This window comes from Xiphophorus hellerii, chromosome 20 (genome assembly GCF_003331165.1).
Source record: "Xiphophorus hellerii strain 12219 chromosome 20, Xiphophorus_hellerii-4.1, whole genome shotgun sequence".
In the NCBI taxonomy this organism is placed as follows: domain Eukaryota; kingdom Metazoa; phylum Chordata; class Actinopteri; order Cyprinodontiformes; family Poeciliidae; genus Xiphophorus; species Xiphophorus hellerii.
The window spans coordinates 15,231,362-15,251,608 of NC_045691.1; the positions used below are offsets into that span (position 1 = coordinate 15,231,362).

A 20,247-nucleotide genomic window follows, 5' to 3' on the forward strand; every position below is an offset into this window, starting at 1 on the left:
AAAATGAAAGGTTCATTAGCGCTGCCAACAAGAATACAGCTATGCTTGGTTCTGAAACTGCACTGGAATTATGTTGATGTTATTGTTATTGTTGCATTAATGTGGCATTATCATATAGCTTGAACCTAAACATAACATGGATGAACTTCAGTCAGCCATGTCAAATTTTTAGGCTGAATATTTTCTCTGGAAATTTGAATCATATGTTTTATAGTTCTGTCTTTCACCTGAAATAGCTTCATCGTAAGTTTTTAAAATAATCCTTATATCACTTGGAAAAGTTTGGGAGACATCATATAGGCTATTTCACAAACCGCAATAACATATAATAGGTAGACTTTAAGATGTTCTAGTATTAATGAGTAATTAATTATAGATGGATGAATGGATGGGTCAAACTGTCTGAGCTAAAACTGCAGTCTCTCCAGCATTTAGTTCGTCTGCCGACTCCATCATGTCACTGGCCCATTTGTCAGAGTTTTATTGACTCAGTACTTTTGCCCCGGGGTCATTTTCAGTCAGGTGGAGTGTCGTTATCTTCTCATTTGAAAGACAATCACATTGAGATTCTATTTGTTGTTTTACACGTCAATGGAAGCCTTTCAAAAGCAACAGACTGCTTTTAGTGTGCGTGTCAAACTCTACGCTGTGCTGAGAAGTGCCTGTTGTGCTGCTGTCAGCTGCACCTCCTCCATCCTGAGGCAGCACATCAAAGAACAGCTTATAAAATGGACTCTTTTATATATTTTTTAATTTTTTTTTTACCTGGTTATCACATTTTATATCTCACTCCGGTAGTTACTGTAAGGCTGAAATTATGCCCAATGTTTGGAGATTTAGTCATTATAGTGAGTGGAAATACCAGTTGGAGGTCCCGACCATCTGTCCTTTCACCGAATCCCAAAGGCTGTGGTGATCAATACTGATCAAGCGGCAGATGACACTTTTAAAATAGACAAAAGGTGCTTTTTACAGTGTACTTTCATCCTTCTGTTAGAAGACAAAAAAGGCTAATCTAAAGCCATATAAACAGAAGTGTTTTAGAAGATGTCCTTTGACTTCTGTCTAGTCAATGAATATTTACCATGTTTGTATGTCTTACTTGTACAGTGACTAGTGGTTAAATCCCGATAATATAGCACAAATAATATGCATTTTTCAAAAATGAAACTGATATTGATTTGACTGAATTAAAATATGAAACCAGACTCTGACCTTTTTCATTGTTTCTGTGCTGTAGATCTGTCGTCAGTATTAGCTGATTATGACACAGCAAGAACCAAGTCTTCACTTCTTCCTTAAAATATACAATATTTCATTTTTTACTGTCCATTTTTACTGAGTGTTACTTTCACAGGTTACCTACATGTAACCATCAGAGGATACTTCTGATTAAAGCTTGAAAAACTCTTTCTTTTTTCTTTGCAGTAAATCATGAAGAGTGAATGTGTGAAAAATATTATATTTTATACATGTGGACCAACATAATTTGCTTCTTTAGCCCCATGAACCCACAGTTTGTTTATTTAGTTTTTCAAACAGGGAGCATATACAGGAATAGTGGTAGATACATATTTAAATTGTAAATGTTTAATTGTTATCCATTCAATTAGAGGAAAACAAGATGCATGCATTAAGAAAAGACCTGACGTCTTAGCAGAAATAAACTGTATAGAGTACCTGATTAGCCTATTATTAGATTAGTACAACATGTATTTGAGTGTAACAGCAGCTAACAGCACCCTGACTTAGAGGCTCAGATATGGTCAAAAGAACGACGCAGGGCTTTAAGTTGCCAGAATGTCTGCAGAAAGAGAAGCAAACAAGCTAAATGAGATTAAGATATGGATATGATGTGAGGAGGCCACACAGATTCACCATCTGACTTCCCTAAATCTCACTTGGAAGCCATTTAAAAGAAAAAAGCTGCCTTTGAAGAAACAAGCCTCCAGCCACAGCGGGTTGTAAAAACGTTTCCAATGTTGGAATTCTGGGCCGATAATAAAGCAGAAAAAAAAGCCTCTGCAGAGGTACAATGTTTCTTGAGGCACAATGTAAATGGGAGGGCTTATGTTTTAATTCAGATTACTGGTTCCTTAAAATCTGTTTTAATAGCAAGAATGAAGTAAGCGCCCTGTGATCAAAGCATTATGACTTACTGCTTCGTTACATCGTAAAATTTTCCATGTGGACTTCTTTTCATCAATCATTCTAATTCCAATCAACCAATAAGAGGCGGATCTGAGGTTTCACACCGTAGCCAATGAAACAAGCAGATTCTAATATTTCTTGTAAGACATTTTTTAGACTTCCAACAGAGATCTTATGTGAGCAGTCAAGAAATCTAGTCATAATCATAACTATTTTTTTTTCATAACTCCTATTTTTTTTACATTTAGTGTTTCACTGACAGTATCGTTCCATTGCATTGAAGACCATTTACATTAAGGTTTACAAGGTTCTAGCACCATCAACAATAATCATTCTTTTAAAATCCGTTTAGATTATTTAAAAGTTTTCCGAAACCTTTAAAAAAAAAAGTGGAATAATTCATATAAGCCCTGCTAAAGTCTGGATTTTCTTTCCTTTAGGCAGAGCATTTCAAATCTGTTATGAGCTTTTATGTTAGCAGAGGGTACATTACTACAATGATCTGTAGTTTTTATATTTGGGAAATTGTAACTGCAGGAATGAAAGATTATTGTGAAATGAGCAGTGGCCAGGCAGGGACATGTACTGTAGGTGAAAGGTCAAATTTTGGAGCTACAGCTCTTTTGGCCATTCTGAAACTTTTAACAGAGCAATAATATAATGAAGTTATCTTTGTTTTTGTGGTCTTGGTAAGTAAGTTGTTTTTTGAAATTAGCTTCATGTCTATTTAAGTGGGAGGAAACAAACCAAGAAGGTGTACGTGTTTGTTGTTGAGTGTCTGTTGCTTGTTTTAGAAGATTATAAACTACTGGCTGGCTTCAGATTTGTCAGGAAGAGACTGGGAGCTCTTCAGACTTCCTGTCAACAAGAGGAAGTTTGGCCAGATATTGGGGAACTTCAAATCTCAAAATATCACAGACAGAAATTATAATAGGTGCTTCTTGTCACCTGTTTGAAAAAAGGGAACAGATTCTAATACTTTTTTTTTTTTTTTAACTCAGAAGGATGTTTGCTTTATGGCATCAGATGAGTGGAAGTAAATTCAACAGTGACCTTTTGTCATCATGGCAAATTCCTACTTGTTTTCATGTCAAACAAATGTCATTTGTGGTCCAGCTTTTATTTGCATTTTAGTCTGAAAATCCAAATGTTTTTCCATTATCCTCTTTACTGTTTCCATACTCAACCATGCCTGGAAATACTGGCGTGTTTTCTAAGGATCATTTTAGCTTACTTCCATGCCTCCTTTAATTTTTCATTTCCAGTCAAATTAGATATCTATTTTTAATCTGGCTACTATAAGCACAGAAAAATAAACCTTTCCTACCTTTTGCAAGTTGGACACTAAACTGAACTTTAAGCAGTATTTAGGAGGGATGTGTTAGTTGGTAATGTTTATGTAACATAAGCTATAGACTCTGCCATGAATAAGTTCTACAGGCGGAAACCTTGTGATATTTGTTATCTAGAATTCATCTTGTGTGCTGCTAGTTATTTGATAAAGGATTGCCTTAATATTGCTTCCTACTGATAAATCATATTTCACTCTTTTGTACTGATTCGTTTTAGTTTGTTTTTAAAGGAGAACAACATTCTGCTTCACATTTCTTGTCTTTTCCCTAAAGGCAAATGTTCTATTGGCACATTGCTGTTTTATTGTGGCAGCTCCATAAAAAAGTTGTTGTGCTTGTGGGAGACCATTTGTAATTGCTTCCAGCAGCATGTTTGGTCCCAAGATTCTTGCAGTTTTTGGTTTGCTTTTTGCTTCTAGCCAGCTTAGCTGAGTATCTGCACTAAGATATCATTTGGTTTACTTCAGGTTTTTGCCATACTTTTATGACTGAGGCTAGAGGAAAAGAGGAGACAGTGTAAAAATAGGCTGCACGCCTGCTCTATTGTGTAGAAACAGCGTTTACACACAAAGGCACGGCTGAAAATAGCTGGCATGAGACCACTTAAAAGTCCATTTTGCTTTAGTGCAATGTTGCTGCTCTAGCAAAGAGTCTTTTTTCCTTTCATTTTAAGTTGTTTTGCTCATGAATAGTTTCAGGCTCTTATAAAATTCTGCAAGAACATTTAAAGTATGCTAACAGGCCAATGTTATGATGTGCATCCTGCAAATAAGCTGTGCTTTGTCTAAAAACTGGGACAAAGCACATTGACAGACATTTAAACTTTGGGAGATGTGCACTTCAAGTGCTTCTCCATAACCCCAAACTCCGGTAAGTGGTGGGAGTTGTGAGGGCTAGTCCACAAAGTTCCTCTTGGCTGCTGAAGCAGAGATAATTGGAGCCAGGTTCGGCCGAGGTTTTGGTATTCACAACCAGGGCCAAGTTTTGGTCTTCACAGCTTCTCTTGCCAGACAGCGCCTGGGTGTGAGCAGAAGCGTCTGACCAGGCGACATATTTTGACTTACTTTCTGCATGTGAGGAATCCTGACCCACTTTAGTCTGATGATGTCTATTCTTTATGTCTTCTACATGTGGATTATGATGTTTAGGGTAAACATATGCTGTTTATGTTGCAGGAGTTACATTAATCTGTCTGGGTTTGTGTTGTGCAGTAGTTTGGGGGTCTTGAGTTCATCCTGCTATAATAATGACCCTGTGCTCATCCGATGGGAATGGCCGAGTCTGATGGCAGGAGATTTTACTGACGATTAGAAAAGAAGCATGAACTACAACTGAAATCTTTGTTTTTAAGTTTACATGTGTTGGTGTAGGCTCGATGCTTTTTGATTTGCCTTAATTATTGTGACTCTTCAGTTCAGCTTGCAGTGCTGTCTATTTAATAAATTTACACCAAATATTTTATATCTTTTTGGAAAAAGGATAACAGTTAATACCATATTAAAACAAATATAAATTGCTTGTGATGTGTTTTATGATGGTAAATTGGATGAACATATTACAAAACTCTTTAAAGCAACACACAGCAGATTAGCTATAGTGTATAAGTTGGTTAAAACATCTGATAATCTCTTAAAACAACATTTTTTAAAAAATGGATACAAACAACGATTAAGAGACCATGTAGATGGAGCTAACGAGCCACATGAAGCTCTAAATATGCAGGTTTTAGAAGCATGTTTATACAACTATAATTGTATCTAGTATTGTGCAAAATTGTTAGCCCAACTGCAGACTTGTCTGACTTTATCTCATAATTTAGGTCCAACTGGTTTTTATTCTTTAAAAGAAATATGTATAAAATACTATTTTCCATATGCTTGTTTAATATGCTAACCACATGTACATGAATTTTACATTTTATTTTATTTGACCTTAATTTATACAAGTCAAATCCTATTGAGAACATAAATTCTCATTTTCAAGAGAGATCTGTTCCAACATTATACACTTCAAAACACTTGGTGTTTTGAAGTGTATATGCAACCAAGAGGTCTGGCAATGAAATGCCAGTTTTCTTATGCAAAAGGATTTTTTCAAGACATCACATTGTGATCTGTAGAGTCATGTTGACTGGTCTGTAACTATACTACCTCATATGCAGCAAATTGTGATCCATTGCAGATTCTAAGACATTTATATCAGAATCAGCATTGACGTCTTCAGCAATTTGAGCTGCAGTAATGTGATGGACCATTCGGGCCATACTTTTCTCTAAATCTAGGCAGCCCATAAACCTGTCGCCAATTTATTACTGATTTTGCTTAGACCACTTTTGTTAGATATTGACCAATGTAAACTAGACCCCCCCCCCCCCAGGAGAGCTGCAGGTTTTGACATATTCTGACCCGGCCACTTCTACTGGGTCAGAACATGAACTTGCTCAAATCCCTACATTTCTTCAACACGAGATTTGATGAACTCTCATTTTTAGCACATCACCAAAGGTTATTTTTTAGAAACTTTAGTGTTACCAATGTTCTTTGATGTTGTCCGTCTTAAATTGCTCTGCTATTTCATTATATTTTCCAAACTCACAAACATTTTTAGGCTGCTAAGATTTTGCAATAATCTGAAACTTTGGCAAAAATGGAACTTCAGAAAAGCAAAGTCCCACTACAGGAAGCATCTTCTTGACCTTTTTGTGGGTTGTTGGGGCCCTGCTGATTGTTGTCAGCTGGTATGCTCTCCATACCTGCCACACCAAGCCGTCCTTCGTCTGTCAACTTGTTCTGTGTTTATGTGCAGCGGTGTAATGTGTAACTAAGTAACGTGTTTTTTGACAGGTCGCAGGAAGGAAGTACTCCCTGTGGGATGATTTCCTTGTTGAAGGAAGACATTGCAATCAGCAGGAAATGACCTTGGCAGATCTCATCCAGCATGTGAAGGTACTGCAAGGAAATCCAAATTTTTTACACCCGCTGCTTCAGAATGCACTTTTTATTTGTTTTCCTAAACTTGCTCACCTTCCTGCAATGCACGCAATGTGACAATCACTATTGTTTGAGGCGATTGCCCTATTTAATTCTGCTTCTAACAATTTCAATATAGTTGTCTACATTTTACATTTTCTACATTGTAGCCAGTAGAAGTTTAGGGAGGAGGCCTATTGTGACTGCTTTCTTTATTTTTCAACTTGAATAGATGCTATAGAATGGGCTGAGATGGAAAATGGAGATGAATTGAACCAGCAGTCATGTACACAAAAATGCTGTCACTAGCCACATTGTTTAGTTACCAGAAGGTACTTGATCGGACTAAACTTTGCCTTCAGAACTGCTTTAATTCTTCATGGTCCAAATTAAGAGCTACGCTGAATGGTTTGATACTAGTTAATGCACCTCTGTCCTGACGCCTCAGAATTACAACCCATTTCTTCTCATCTGTCTTCAGCATCTTCAGCATATTTGTCTGCAGCGATTCTACTAATCTGTTCATGTCCATTGTACATATCATCCTGCTTAAGGGTATCTGTCCCCATACAGAAGTATAAATATTGTTTGCTTTATTTCATGCAGAAAACAAATGACTTGACCATCTGCAGCCTATTTTATGGAACTGCTATCCTATACAATGGACATGAAGACAGGCTGAAAATGAGGTAGGTCCAGTAAAAATAATTCTGAAAGATGTCCCCTCAAGGCTGCAGTCCAGCGCTCAGACCACATCAGAAAAAGCAGTGCTCCTTTGTTTGTTTTGGGTCCTAATGGGAGAAGGAGTTGTTTCTGCTGAGCTTGTGAGGATAGACCCTGTTGACCCGCAGTCACATGCATCACTGCACACAGATGACCGAGACGTCTCCTCAGGTTTCTGTTTGTTGTGCACAAGCATTATAGAGTTCATTGGAATGAACTTTTGCATCCTAGAAGCCACGTTGTTTGGGCCTGTTTAGTTCTGTTAGATACCCCTGGGGAGGTGAGTCAGTTGCCTAATGATGTGAAACGTTCTTACACGGTTTGTTTTGATCATTTCAGGATAAGATAGATGAATAAACCACAGGCAAATTCGCACGCAAGGTGTTCCTCTCTAATTTTTTGTAAAATTTGATGCTGCTGATTGTTGGTGTTAACTCACAAATGTTGACATTTGAGTCTCTGTGGAATCATTGTGGTGGCTAGATTAAGCTCCAGGAAGAGAGGCAGAACGATGACCATGTGGACACCAGGCTTTACTTGATAAATGTCCACAACAGCAGCCACTTCCTGTGCAGTCGCCCTACCCTGAGCTTCCTGTGTTGAGTCACTGAAAGTAGAATGAAAAACAGAAAAACTGACAAAAGGCAACTATCGAAGCACAAAATAGAAAGGAGAGCATTTCTTGTTATTTAGTCATTAATTGGTAACACTTTTAATATAATTCATTATATTATGAAGATGCTAGGCCAAAAAACAAGACCCATATTTTTATAGCATATTTATAGGAGAGGTAGATGTTCACTGCAACAGTGTTTTTCTTTTTACTATGACTTAGCCAAGACTTATTATAAAGAGGACAGGTTGTAAGTGGATCAGGCAGAGTGTTTTGTGGAATGGGACTGGACTGCAAATGTATTCACTAATTAGTTTGTATTGCCCCAAACTAATTTAGTTAGAGGAGAACTGGAATAATATCCAACATCTAGAGTCCCACTACAATATTACTTAAACCAACTTGTAACCACAGACTTAAACATATTGTGTTGGGACTTTATGTGAAAGATAGACTCAAAGTAGCACATAGTTTTAAAATGGAAGGAAAATGATCTATGTTTTCCAAATATGTTTACAAATGAAAAAAAAATCTACAAATGTGCCATACGTTTGTCTGTGCAGGATTTAATATAACTAAAAATCCAGCTGTTTTGTGAAGGCGCCACAGGTTTGTTTGAGAACATGTGTGAGCAAACAGTGAAGATCAAGGAACATAGCAGACAGATCAGGGGGAAAGTTGTTGAGAAGTTCAAAATGGGGTTAGGTTATAAAACATTGAGCTTCTCACAGACACCTGATCAGAAAGAGTATGGCAAAATGGCAAACAAAATAGCAAATCTACCAAGACACAGTGGTCCACCTAAACCAACAAGCTGTGCAAGGACACCAATGATCAGAAATGCCCTTTCTGAAATAATGGCAAGAAGAAAGCAGTTGTTTCACATGTTCATCTGTTAATAAAAGAAAGTCTAATCCTAAGTTCATCATTTCCATTTGGAAAAAGATTATAATATGCGTGAATATATTTTGCAGTGTGTCCGATTTGGTGAAAATGGTGACGAAGAAAGAAATCCCTCCTCATAAGAAGATGTTAGAGTTGATCCCTTCGTTTGATGAAGATGAGGACTGTGAGACAGTACCTACCATCAGGTACATGCTCCTGTGATGGGTTTGACAAAAAATAAGGTTTTCTAATTCCACGCTCCTCAGAAATTATTTTACTTAATAAAAAATGGTAACGATAAAAACTAATATAAAGCCATTTTTAACCAAAGATTGCTATGTGAACTTAAACAATTAAACTGTTTCCTTAAAATTATACCAAATGTACAGATATTTCTGGACAACAATTTGCATCATTCCTCCGTTTTATTGTTTGATAAAATCCAACTTTTTTGATGTTGCTCTTGTCTCTTGCTGTTTTTGTGTTGATTTTTAACAGACATTTTTCTTACGGAGTACCGTGTCCTAATTTATGATTTTGGAGATTTTAATCTGATGTTATTAATGATAGACCAATGCACAGTTCCTGCCTCCAACCCTCAAAATATTTAGTAGAAGCAACATAAGACCTCAACTACTTGTTGAGTATACAAGCCTTATTACTAAGTCAATTAAACAGGAGTCTTAACATCAACATCAACTGCTACTGAAATATTGTTTTTATTCATTTGTTTCATGTAATACAGGACTTATAGCATAAGTTTTTTTACTTTTTTAAAATTTTAGTTTGATTTTTTTGTTGATTCACAATCTCAGCTGGTATACTTCATAAAAATGTGATTATTTTACTCTAGAGGATGTTAGCTGGAGGTTGCGGATAGTTACTTTTTGTTTGATCAGGGGTCATAACACCGGGAACAAGTCAGCTGCTTCAAATGGAGATTATAACAATGTGGTGCATCATGAAATCTGGGTGCTAGGATATAAGTGTTTTTATTATTTATTTACAATTAGTAAGTAATGCGACATCTCTTAATGTTCTGAAGATCTGCCTTCACAAGAGATATGAAAAACAGACTTTCCTTTATATTTTCCCACTGAGCTGTTGGATTTTCTTCCTGCCCTTTAAAGTAGATCTTTAGGTTCTTTGCTGCTATACTCAAATCTGGTGATTTCTGTGTAGTGGCAGATGTTTCTTGGGTAGATGGAAACATCTGGGTATAAAGTAGCAGAGGAGTAAGCTGACCCGCTGCTGAGGACACTCTCCCCTCCCAGCCTCTTCTACAAGGCCTTCATCTGTCCTCAGGCGGCTCGTGTTTGTCCTGCCCTTAAGCTCAGCCTCACATTGTGTTTCACTCCACACTCTCAAATTAACATCTAGACACTTTAAAAACATGCACTGCTTTCTGCTTGGTTACATTATTAAGACGGAATGTGAATTATTGCTGTAGTAACTCAACCTACACACTGAATTGTCTGCATTGTGTAACAAATCAGAGATGTGATTTGTCAGTAAAAGATAATAAAGGTCTCCATGGGGAACATATTGCTTGAGGATTTTTACTTTTATTCTCCCATAAACATTGAGCACATTGTTCAATAAATATATAAAAAAAAACTTTTATTTATGACATTTTACCAGAACAGTCTGATTTAAATATGTTTGGACGAGACATCACATTCAAATATATCCAATGATGTCGTTGCATATGATGGGCTGCCGGCTGCCCGTCTTCATGAGTGCAGAGAACCTGTAGAAATCGGTGTCCAGCTGATGTAGGCCTGTGTGAGACTGATGGAAGAAAGGCTTGAGAGGCTCAAATCCCACAGGACAGGACATCCTCTGAGGAGCCTCCGCTGCTCTTCTCAACCGTGTGCAGTTTGCTGGTTTCGGCCGCAGCTCCACGCCTTTAGACATCCCTGCCAACTTCCGCCGCATGTTGCCAAAAATGTCTCTTGCGAGACGTCGCCCCGAGCAGGGCTTCATCTCAGCTGGTTCTGGTAGATCAGGTAGGTCCATCCAGTTCTTTATGAGGTCAGCAAAGCTGTTGTCCCCCAGAACCAGCGGTTGCCTGTTCCTGCTGCGGCTCAGCAGCGACGTGGTCCAGTCCTCCGTATCGCTCGCTTCAAAAGAAGTCCAGCGCTCCAAACAGACGTCAGACGTCGACTTTGGCCTGGCACGGCCGGAGCTTCCTCTGTTTGTTCGGACGCAGGCGGAGGAGGAGACTCGCACGTTTCTGGTCCTTCTCAGCACCACACCTTCATCCTGCCAGGAAGCCTCGGAGAAACCAGAGTCCAAATCCACACTCTTCTCGCTGGCTGGGGAGCCCCGCGCCAGCCGATCGGGTTCCCGCTGCTCTTCCTCCTCCTCCAGCGGGTTGGCCAGGCAGCAGGCCGAGTCGTAGGTGCTGGCCTCGCTGGCGTCAGACACACGGAGGCGAGTGAGCCGCTCCTGCTGCGCTCTCTGTTTGCAGAGCCTTGTGACAGCGAAGGACTGGTCACACGGCTCACTCAGCGGCCTCGGTCTGCTGATCTGCTTCAGGTCCTGCAAGGACCTCATCATAGACTGCATTTGGTCCCGGAGGCAGTCGGTGGAGTTTCCCAAACACAGCTGCACATGGAGAAACAGACAAACACGCAATTACACATGTAGAACTTACAAGACGAATTATAATCAGCTTTGCAACCGCAACAACAAAAGCATTAAGACATGGAACTTTTTCCACATTTCATCATGTTACAACCTCGTATTGTAATAGATTTTATGAAGATTTAATGTGATAAATTAAATCACATTATAAACTGTTAAGTGTGCATCATTTAAGAGTTACGGTAAATGATGCACACTGGTGCATCATTTAACTCTTCCTAAAAATTAGTCAGATTGGACGTAAATTGTTTGTAATCAGTTTTTTCTAGATTTTGACAGTCTCTTTTAGCTGTCAGGTTTTCTTCCACAGGTGCAGTACATTTAGCTCTATGCATCTTTCCTGTTCCTGCTGATGAATAAGCCCCCCCCCCCACAGCATTATACTGCCACTATAATATTAACTGAACAGTGCTCTGTAGCTGGGATATATTCTAGAATAAAGCACTACTTCAGCTCTATCCAGATATGTTTGCCTGTGTTCCTTGGTTTCTATGTTGCCCGCTAATTATCTCCAACACACAGGTGACTTCTGGAATCATTGATTTTACAGGATTGTATTTATGGATATTACTTTAAAGGGCTCCATTTACAAATGTGTAACACTTTGAAACTGTCTAATTCTTATAAAGAGAAAAAAAAGACAATTTTCTTCCTACTTCTCAGTTTTGTGTTTCTTTATGTTGATCTATCACATAAAATCCCAAAGAAAGGGTAAGGGAAAATGCAATGTAAATATCCTATTGTGCTCCTGTAAATCTCTTTGAGATAAGGGCAAATCCTGATGTAATTTCCACAAAACCAGTAGGATTTTTATCAGCTGAGATCACTTGCCAACTTTCTGAACTCCACTGCGTCCAGTACGAGCCAGAATTCACAGCACAGGATGCACATTTTTAAAATGACATTTAAAAATCTCTGCCTCCTAATCTTAAGAGGGGAAGTTTTGAATAAAGTGGAGCAGAATCTGGGCTGCGGCGTGCTGGCTCACATATCCTCCCTGGACTCCTACGGCCCACAGGATGTCGAGTGCTGTGTTTAATACAGCAGGAAATGACAGCAACCCCGTGGAATTACACACAAATCTTGCAGGCATAGTGGATAATCCCCTTTTGCAAGTTACAAATCAATAACGTGATGCTTTACAATTCTTTATTAAAAAAGACAGATAAATTCTCAGCATTTGCAGCCCCCAAAAGTTGTTTTTCACTTTCCCCTTAAGCATTAAGTTCTGCCTCAGAGTATGAACACCACAATGCCACGATGTTATCACAGCTGTGGGTGCTGAACCATTTGGCCCTCAAGTACAACTTATCAGACATAAAGAGACACCCACAGGGAGACTTGTTAAAGTCCCCCTGTTCCTCTTGGCTGCTTTCACACAATGGGGAGAGGTAATTCAGTTACACTATGCATTTGCCTGGAACACTTCGGTGTGAGTAAACTACAATCTGTGGAGGGGAAGCATGCCAGTGTCTCACAAATCATTGAAGAAAAACTAAATAGGCAAAGTTTCTGGCATTCACTTAGACCTAAATGCTGTACCTTTTTGCCTAAAAAGATCAGAGGAAAATTTACTTACCATTTCTTGCTAGAAGATTTGCTGAAGTTTCAATCCCCAGTCCGTTTTTTTTGTTTGTTTGTTTGTTTCTTTTTTTTTTGTCTGGAACAAAAATAAGAAGGAAATTTAGCCAAATAACAATAAGCTTACTCACTTCCTAAACTTTAACTCAACCAGAACTTTAGGTCAACCTTACCTTTAAAGTTAACTTAAGCGCAATAAACGGTCCAACACATCCAAGCAGATTCTAGGCGATGATGTGTCTCCTGGCATCAACTTCCTCCTTTAACACTCATGAAGCTCTGTCACTTCAATTTCAGGTCTCTTAATGTTTCTACTGCACCCAATCAGCGCAGAGCACTGAACAAAGCCAGCCAATAGGATGTTGTCTGAAACAATGTACTGTTTACAACAACTACAGCGTGTTACTGAGAGTAAATTTCACCGCGCTAGTCTATCTTCTGACTGCGCATCTGGATCTGCACAAAAAATCCAGACTTATAGTACAATAGAAACATTTTATCATTCGGAATTATGTCATCACTGTTGACTGTAGTTTGTGACACTTTTGCTTGTAATACTTACCTTTTATTGGAATATTTACAATATTGTTTTCTGCACAGTATTGAATTAACTGTAATTTAACAAACATATTACCAGTATTCTAACAAAAAGTTTGCAGCACTTGAAGCTGTGATTTATTAACAAAAACTACAACTCAGGTCACTAATTTTCACATCTAATAGTTTTAGATAGTGTTTCTGCTTAAGACGGGGCATAAAATAAAGCTTATGAATTAATATTTTTGTCCGATTTAATTCAGAATCAATGTCATCCAAATATTGCTCAGAGTAACTTCGTCACTAAACTCCACGGCGCCACCTGGTGGATATTTTTCTCTATCCCTCAACTGTCATTTGAGTAAAAGCAAAGAATTCGTTGGAAATCTTTAATGCAAAACAATTGTTACAAATGTTATAATTCAGTCAAATGAAGTGACGGGTAACATGGTTGTTTGCTTTCAGAGTACCTACTGTTCTAAGGTCCAAAATATTGTGAGTGTCTGTGAGTTTTAGACCAAATTTGAGTTTGAAAAATGAATTCTTAGCAACTTGGGAACTATGAAACCAAAGATACTGAACTCATTACCAGATGTGATAGATTAACCAAAACCTGATAAGTATGTGTGGTATTAACAGAGCCATCTCAGTAAATTTTAAGTCCCAAATATAAAATATTAAATATAAATGTTTACTTTGAATTTTAAAAAGTTGTTTTCAGTTATTCAAGCTCAAAAAGCAAAACTCATGTCAAAGTCATTAGACACATGGTGATGTTTATCTCTGTTAATTTTAATGTTTAAGACTCACAGCTAATGAAAAGCCAATATATATTTACCCAAAAGTATAAATATTACTTTACAAATGACCCAAAAACAGCTTAATGACTTGGTGACAGGATAAATACACGTTTTGGTGTAGTCTAGTGGCCGCTAATCATAAAAAAATTATAATTGTGTCACCTTACTGATATACCTCAAGGACACATCCATCCATTATCTAACATACTTATTTCTTCAACCTTAAAAAGTACAGCATGACTTCATTTTTAAAAGGTTTGTTATTTTGTTAAAAACATTTAGTTCTAAAAATTATTTTTTTTCTCCTTGAAGAAATTTACTAAAATTAGGGGTCAAAGTGTGAGATTGTGAAAGGTTTTTTAAAATTTTTTGCAGAGGGCTACAATTTTTCAGATCATTGGCCCAGATTCAAAGATGGAAGAAACAACTTTTACATTCTTTCTTAAAATATCACATTGAAGCTAAAAGTTAACGTGGTCAAACTTTATTTACATTTAACAAGAGAATAATATTAATGAACAACGATCATCCATTTGTCTTTGTGTGGTGTTGCATCATAAATCTCAGATCCTGTGAACTTGGGTGGAATAAAAATAGCCCTAATTCACACACTGGAGATGGCATGTCTCTAAAGAACAAGTGTAAACAGATATCAAGGCACAAACATATGTTTAAAAAGACTTGGAATGAAAAGACCGACAGAACAATCCTTGTTGGGAACAGACATAACCATTTAAAAGTCTTACATATACCTTAAAAGTGACACATTCACCATTTCTGCTTTTTTTTTTTTTAAACATGATGCTATGGGGTTGTTAATCAGTTTATGGGGGGAGATTACAGGCTAATAATCTATGGAGGGTCATGCAGAATGATCCACTATACATGTGTGAATATTGACTCTGTGTAAACAGTGTACAAAATAACATTTATCCTTCATCCAGTTTCTGTTTCCATGCTTAGTTTTCTTCTAAAAAATAATCTCTGTGCAGTTATAAGGGTCTTAAAATGAATGTTAACAGAAGTTTATGTGCTTTTTTTACTTTTAAAAAAAGTTTTTTGTTTTGTTTCCTTTTTGTCAGCCAATATCAAGACAAAATGAGTGAAAAATGAAATGAAACCATCAGAGCATGTGGCATTAAAATGGTCAATTAATGATTAAACTCTTTCAAAATCTCCTCTATTTCCACCACCATTGTGCTGTGATAACATGTCATGTTTTGCATTTCAAACAAAAGCTACAAAGATAATATGTTGTTATAGATCTTATTAAAGTGTTGCAGTTTAAAATTACGATATAAATTGTGTTTTAGGACCAAATATGTGTTTGTTTATTATGAATAAAAAAACTCCCTACAAAGAGAAATGTGGATGAAGGTGAATGTGGAGCAGTGATTGCAGAAGTTCTGACAAGTTCCTCTTTCAAAAACAAAAATGAACACATCATGGTTTTCATTATGAAAAGCAGGAATCGTCACATGGCTATTCCAGTCTCTCATGCAGTTTGTGATGGGTGCTGTCCTGCACAAAGAGAAAGCAGAGAAATGCATACAGACACGTTTACAATAAGTACACGCATCCACAGCAAATCAAACTAAAATTACAAATTTTAATTAACAGTGCAGACATTCAAATATGGTGTCTTTAAGTCTGGGTTAGATCAAATTGGTGATGCATGTTTTGCAAATTATGATGTCTCATCTTAAAATATTGTTACTGCGTACTACCATAGCAAAATTATTTCCCTCCTGCATTTTTAGAGCCTTTGTCTGCCTTCCTGTCTGTAAGTGAGCAACAAAGCATCACAAAAATTAAGTAAAACGCCAGATCAGGAATAAAATTGTGTAGAATAGGCAGGGCCGGGTGATAAAGCAACATTCTGAACTTTTAGCATTTACTAAGCACCGTTTGATTCATTATCCAAAAATTTAAAGAATATTGCACAACAGCAGACAAAATGCACTACTTTTTATTGGCCTATCACAAAGTAGATAGACCAACACTAAACACATTTAGTTTGTTATTGAAACTTGACAAAAAAAAGTTAAATGGGTATGAATATGTTTGTAAAGCATAGTATTTTTTTTTTTCAGAAGGCAGAGACTTTTCTGCAAACCCTTTCATTCTCATGTCTCACCTTTAGAAAAGACCACAGTCTTTCAGGTTATTCTTAATAATAACATCAGTGACAGCATCGAAGACAAACTGAACGTTCTTGGTGTCAGTGGCACAAGTGAAGTGGGTGTAGATCTCCTTGGTGTCCTTTTTCTTGTTCAGGTCCTCAAACTTGGTCTGGATGTAACTGGCAGCTTCATCAAACTTGTTGGCTCCTGGCAAGCAACAGTTAGAAAAAAACATGAATTATCAAAGTTTTGGGGTTGATGTGCAGCAAGATGCTACAGGTGTTAATGATGTGTACCTGTGTATTCGGGGAAGCAGATGGTGAGAGGGCTGTGAGTAATCTTCTCTTCGAAGAGGTCCTTCTTGTTGAGGAAGAGGATGATGGAGGTTTCTGTGAACCACTTGTTGTTGCAGATGGAGTCAAAAAGCTTCATACTCTCATGCATTCGGTTCTAAACAAAAGAAAAGTTGGTCATGGTCCATAGTTTCAACTAGAGCCTAGTACTACTAGTGGTGCTTGGGTAGCTTTTAGTGCTAAAAGACATTTTGGGTTAAGCATTCATAAGGTACGTAAATACAAATTTAAGTGTGATGTAAAGCAAAAAAAACAACAACAAAAACAAACAACTAACTAAATAAGATGAGTTATTTAATCCAAAAGTGGATCTTGCTTCAAATGGAAACCTTTTAAAGGGGCAGTATTATGTATTTTCCAGGCACATAGTGCCATTGTATAGCGCAATCGAGTAATAATCTTACCTTTAGTTGTTGTAAAAATGCTGTATATATCAAACATAACTCAAATAAAATTTGACTTTGCAATTTAAAGCATTAAAATTGGCCTTTGTCTCTTTAAGAAGCTCCTGCTCTTTCTGACTCTCCACCTTCAGTACATCATCGCAACAATGTCTCTCCATTATGCCATTGACAGCCGTTCATATTGTGTTCTGAGAAGTAGTTTGCATGATGAGCTCAGAGGACCTGCGGTTTCACCAGGTGTTTGCATTGTACAAAACTTTATTAGCAACCAATTTCATTAGAAATGTCCTTTTCTAGCTGCCTTGTGGAGGGTGCTGTCTTGTCCCTCATTGTGTAGGACATAATTTAACATTTTTTTTTGCATGAGAAATCCTTTTTTATTTTTACTTGTATAATATACTAATATAGTCGGACACTGAATTTGGAGTTTTCATTATGTGTAAACTGTAATTATCAACATTAACTGAAAAAAAATCTTGAAATATACTAACTGTGTGTAGTGAATCTTGTTAGTTAATATGTTAGTGTCCCTTGTTGAAGTGAATTCCTCAAATAAAAGTTCAATGATGTTCTACCGTCTTGACATGCACCTTTAGAACAGAACTATATGATTGCAGCAATGCCTCTGAGCTTCCACCAGGGGGCAAGGTTGTTTCATGCAATAATTTAAACGTGAGGATAAACAGAGCAGAGATTTTGTTGAAGTCTTTCCCCAAACCCTTCCAAGTCACTCAGTAAACAGCTATTAAAAATTTTACTACATTCTCACACTTCAGATTAAAGTTCAATGAGCCAATTTTACAACCTGGGATTGGATGTTCTCAGGTTACAATCCAGAGTTCTGCCCATAATGCCTTGAGCTGACACCAGATAAAGCGCAGGTTTGCAAATCTAGGAGAGACCAGAGGATTGGAGATTTTCTTACCATCTCTTCATCCTCAGCCAGCACCAGGTCATATGCACTCAGTGCAACACAAAAGATAATGGCTGTTACTCCTTCAAAGCAGTGAATCCACTTCTTTCTCTCTGACCGCTGGCCTCCCACATCAAACATTCTGCAAGGGAAAATTTCAGAAAAAAGGATAAATTGTCTGCTTGTATAAGATGTGGTTAATACAGAAAAAGGACACTGAAGAGAAGCTTAAGGGAAGAACATGTGTGGGGGACTGAAGGAGGAAGTTAGTCTGATCATGCTTTCATGAGGTTGCTTTGAGAGGAAAAGTGGTAAGGAAGTGGAAATATGTCTATCAGATGTGTGGTAAAAAGAAAGGGATGGAGAAGGGCTCTGAGAGACAGAAAGTGCTTTATATTGAGAGTAAGATGCTAAATGGAAAAGCTGAGTGTAAAAGTTTATGGCAAAAACTCCTCTGTTTAGGACATTGGTCTCATTATCATGGTTGTTCTGAAGTGTAAACAAAGCTGATGAAATCTAATAAAACCGTTTACACAAACCCGTGTGAACCAACTCCCTTTCCCAGTCTTTTCTGTCTATGGTAATTGACGGAAAAGGAACCAAACTATAAAAAGCTTGCTTCCTGCTATCGATTGTCTCCGTGTATTATTCAGGGTGAGTACTGAGACTGAGACGATGGGTAAATGTCAGAGTTTATCAGGAGGCTGGTCACACCAGAGACCTTTAGCTGGTGCTGCCTTTTTTTATGAATTCACTTCAGTGATGGAAAAGCATCTTAAATCAGCAAAATATTGTATTAGGTGTAATATTCTTCTATACCTTTCCCTCCATTCTCCAGTATTTAAACCACTTCCTGTCCTCTATAAGAGACGTCCCTATACATCCATTACTAACCCACGCATAAGTGCTTCACCTGGGTCACAGCATATTTTATGTAAGACCAAAAGCAGTGCGTCATGTAGAACCTACTAAATGTTACCACTCAGTAGAGCTCTTGTTTTATTGAACAAGAGCGACGTGGGCAGAATCAGATTTATTTACTCTGCTCTGAGAGCGATAATGATGGTTGAGCTTTTAATTTCTGTCATAATTTGGCTTTTAAGTAGTGGAGCTGCCCATTTTACACCAGCATGGACTCCCACTTCTAATGCTATTAATAACAGTACCATTATATTTTCTGGCCAAATGTGTAAACAATGTGCACACTCTCAATCACATAAATACAGCAAAAATTTGCCAATAGGCAAATCTGAATTTTAAATTATTTTACTTTGACTCAAAGTAGTTTGCTTTATTGTAAATTTGTCAGAAAAGTATACCTGAAATAAGTACCAGTGTAATCATTTGCATTACCCGACAGGTTATGGTTGACATATACAAAAATCAGCTAGGAGCTACACTATATATAGGTTGTGTGAATCTAAAATGAAATATTTTGAAACATCTGAGGGCATCTTGTGTGTGTGTACATGCACTATGCATGAAGAAAAACAAATTCTCTACATCACCAACCCCATGATTAAACATGGGGGTGGTAACATTGTAATATGAGGGATGTTTTTCCTGCAGTTGGGGCAGGAAAGCTGGTCGGAGCTGATAGGAAGATGGATGGTGCTAAATACAGGGCAATTGTTGAAGAAATCCTATTATAGGATGCAAACCACAAGAGAGTTGGGTGACGGTTCCCTTTCAAGCAGAACAACAGCACTTAAAATAAAGCTAGAGTTGGAAAGGGTAAGTCAAGGCAATTTTTTTATGTATTAGAATGTGTTGGTCAGAGTCCAAACCTAAAGTCAACTGAAAATATGTGGCAAAAATGATTAAATATCATGTTTACAGAGATTTAAAGAACAGGCAAGCATTTCAGTCTCCAAAGATATACCAGGAAACCTACTGACTGTAACCGATACAAAATGTGTGCAGAAGACAACTACAATTCACAATATTCACATTTTGATTTCCCCTTTAAATAACTTTGAAAACTCTGCATCAGTTTCCTTTCACTTCACAAATTCATACTACTTTGTACTGGTATAGAATCCCAATAAAATCTGTCAAAACGTGTGGTGGGGAAATACTGAGAACAAATTCAAGGGGTATGATCACCTTTCCAGAACACTGTGATTAATGTTCATCACTTTGGATGATAGACTCGATGATGATGATGAAGATACCTGATCAGGTGCATTTGATC

General features: G+C 37.5%; 3 protein-coding genes across 3 annotated transcripts in view; 1 reads left to right on the forward strand and 2 right to left on the reverse strand.

Annotated features, from left to right (window-relative positions):
* uba7 (ubiquitin-like modifier activating enzyme 7) overlaps window positions 1-10,234 on the forward strand; it is a 33,557-nt gene extending 23,323 nt beyond the window's left edge. Inside the window, 3 exon segments of the mRNA XM_032549137.1 lie at window positions 6,347-6,448; window positions 7,079-7,161; window positions 8,783-10,234. Of these exon segments, the coding sequence (XP_032405028.1) occupies window positions 6,347-6,448; window positions 7,079-7,161; window positions 8,783-8,915 (318 nt within the window). The 3' untranslated portion in view covers window positions 8,916-10,234.
* A 64-nt stretch (window positions 10,235-10,298) lies between these two features.
* On the reverse strand, window positions 10,299-13,189 carry inka1b (inka box actin regulator 1b). The gene is made up of 3 exons (XM_032549139.1): window positions 13,097-13,189; window positions 12,922-13,002; window positions 10,299-11,303 (listed from the first exon to the last, which is right to left on the reverse strand). Exons 2-3 carry the CDS (start codon window positions 12,922-12,924, stop codon window positions 10,374-10,376), a joined length of 933 nt encoding a protein of 310 aa, XP_032405030.1. The 5' UTR covers window positions 12,925-13,002; window positions 13,097-13,189; the 3' UTR covers window positions 10,299-10,373.
* Window positions 13,190-14,728: 1,539 nt separating this feature from the next.
* gnai2b (guanine nucleotide binding protein (G protein), alpha inhibiting activity polypeptide 2b) overlaps window positions 14,729-20,247 on the reverse strand; it is a 40,123-nt gene continuing 34,604 nt past the window's right edge. The window contains exons 6-9 of the mRNA XM_032549138.1: window positions 18,066-18,195; window positions 16,680-16,833; window positions 16,398-16,590; window positions 14,729-15,781 (exon numbers count right to left, since the gene is read on the reverse strand). Coding sequence (XP_032405029.1) covers window positions 16,400-16,590; window positions 16,680-16,833; window positions 18,066-18,195 — 475 coding nt within the window. The 3' untranslated portion in view covers window positions 14,729-15,781; window positions 16,398-16,399. The remainder of the gene's footprint in view (window positions 15,782-16,397; window positions 16,591-16,679; window positions 16,834-18,065; window positions 18,196-20,247) is intronic.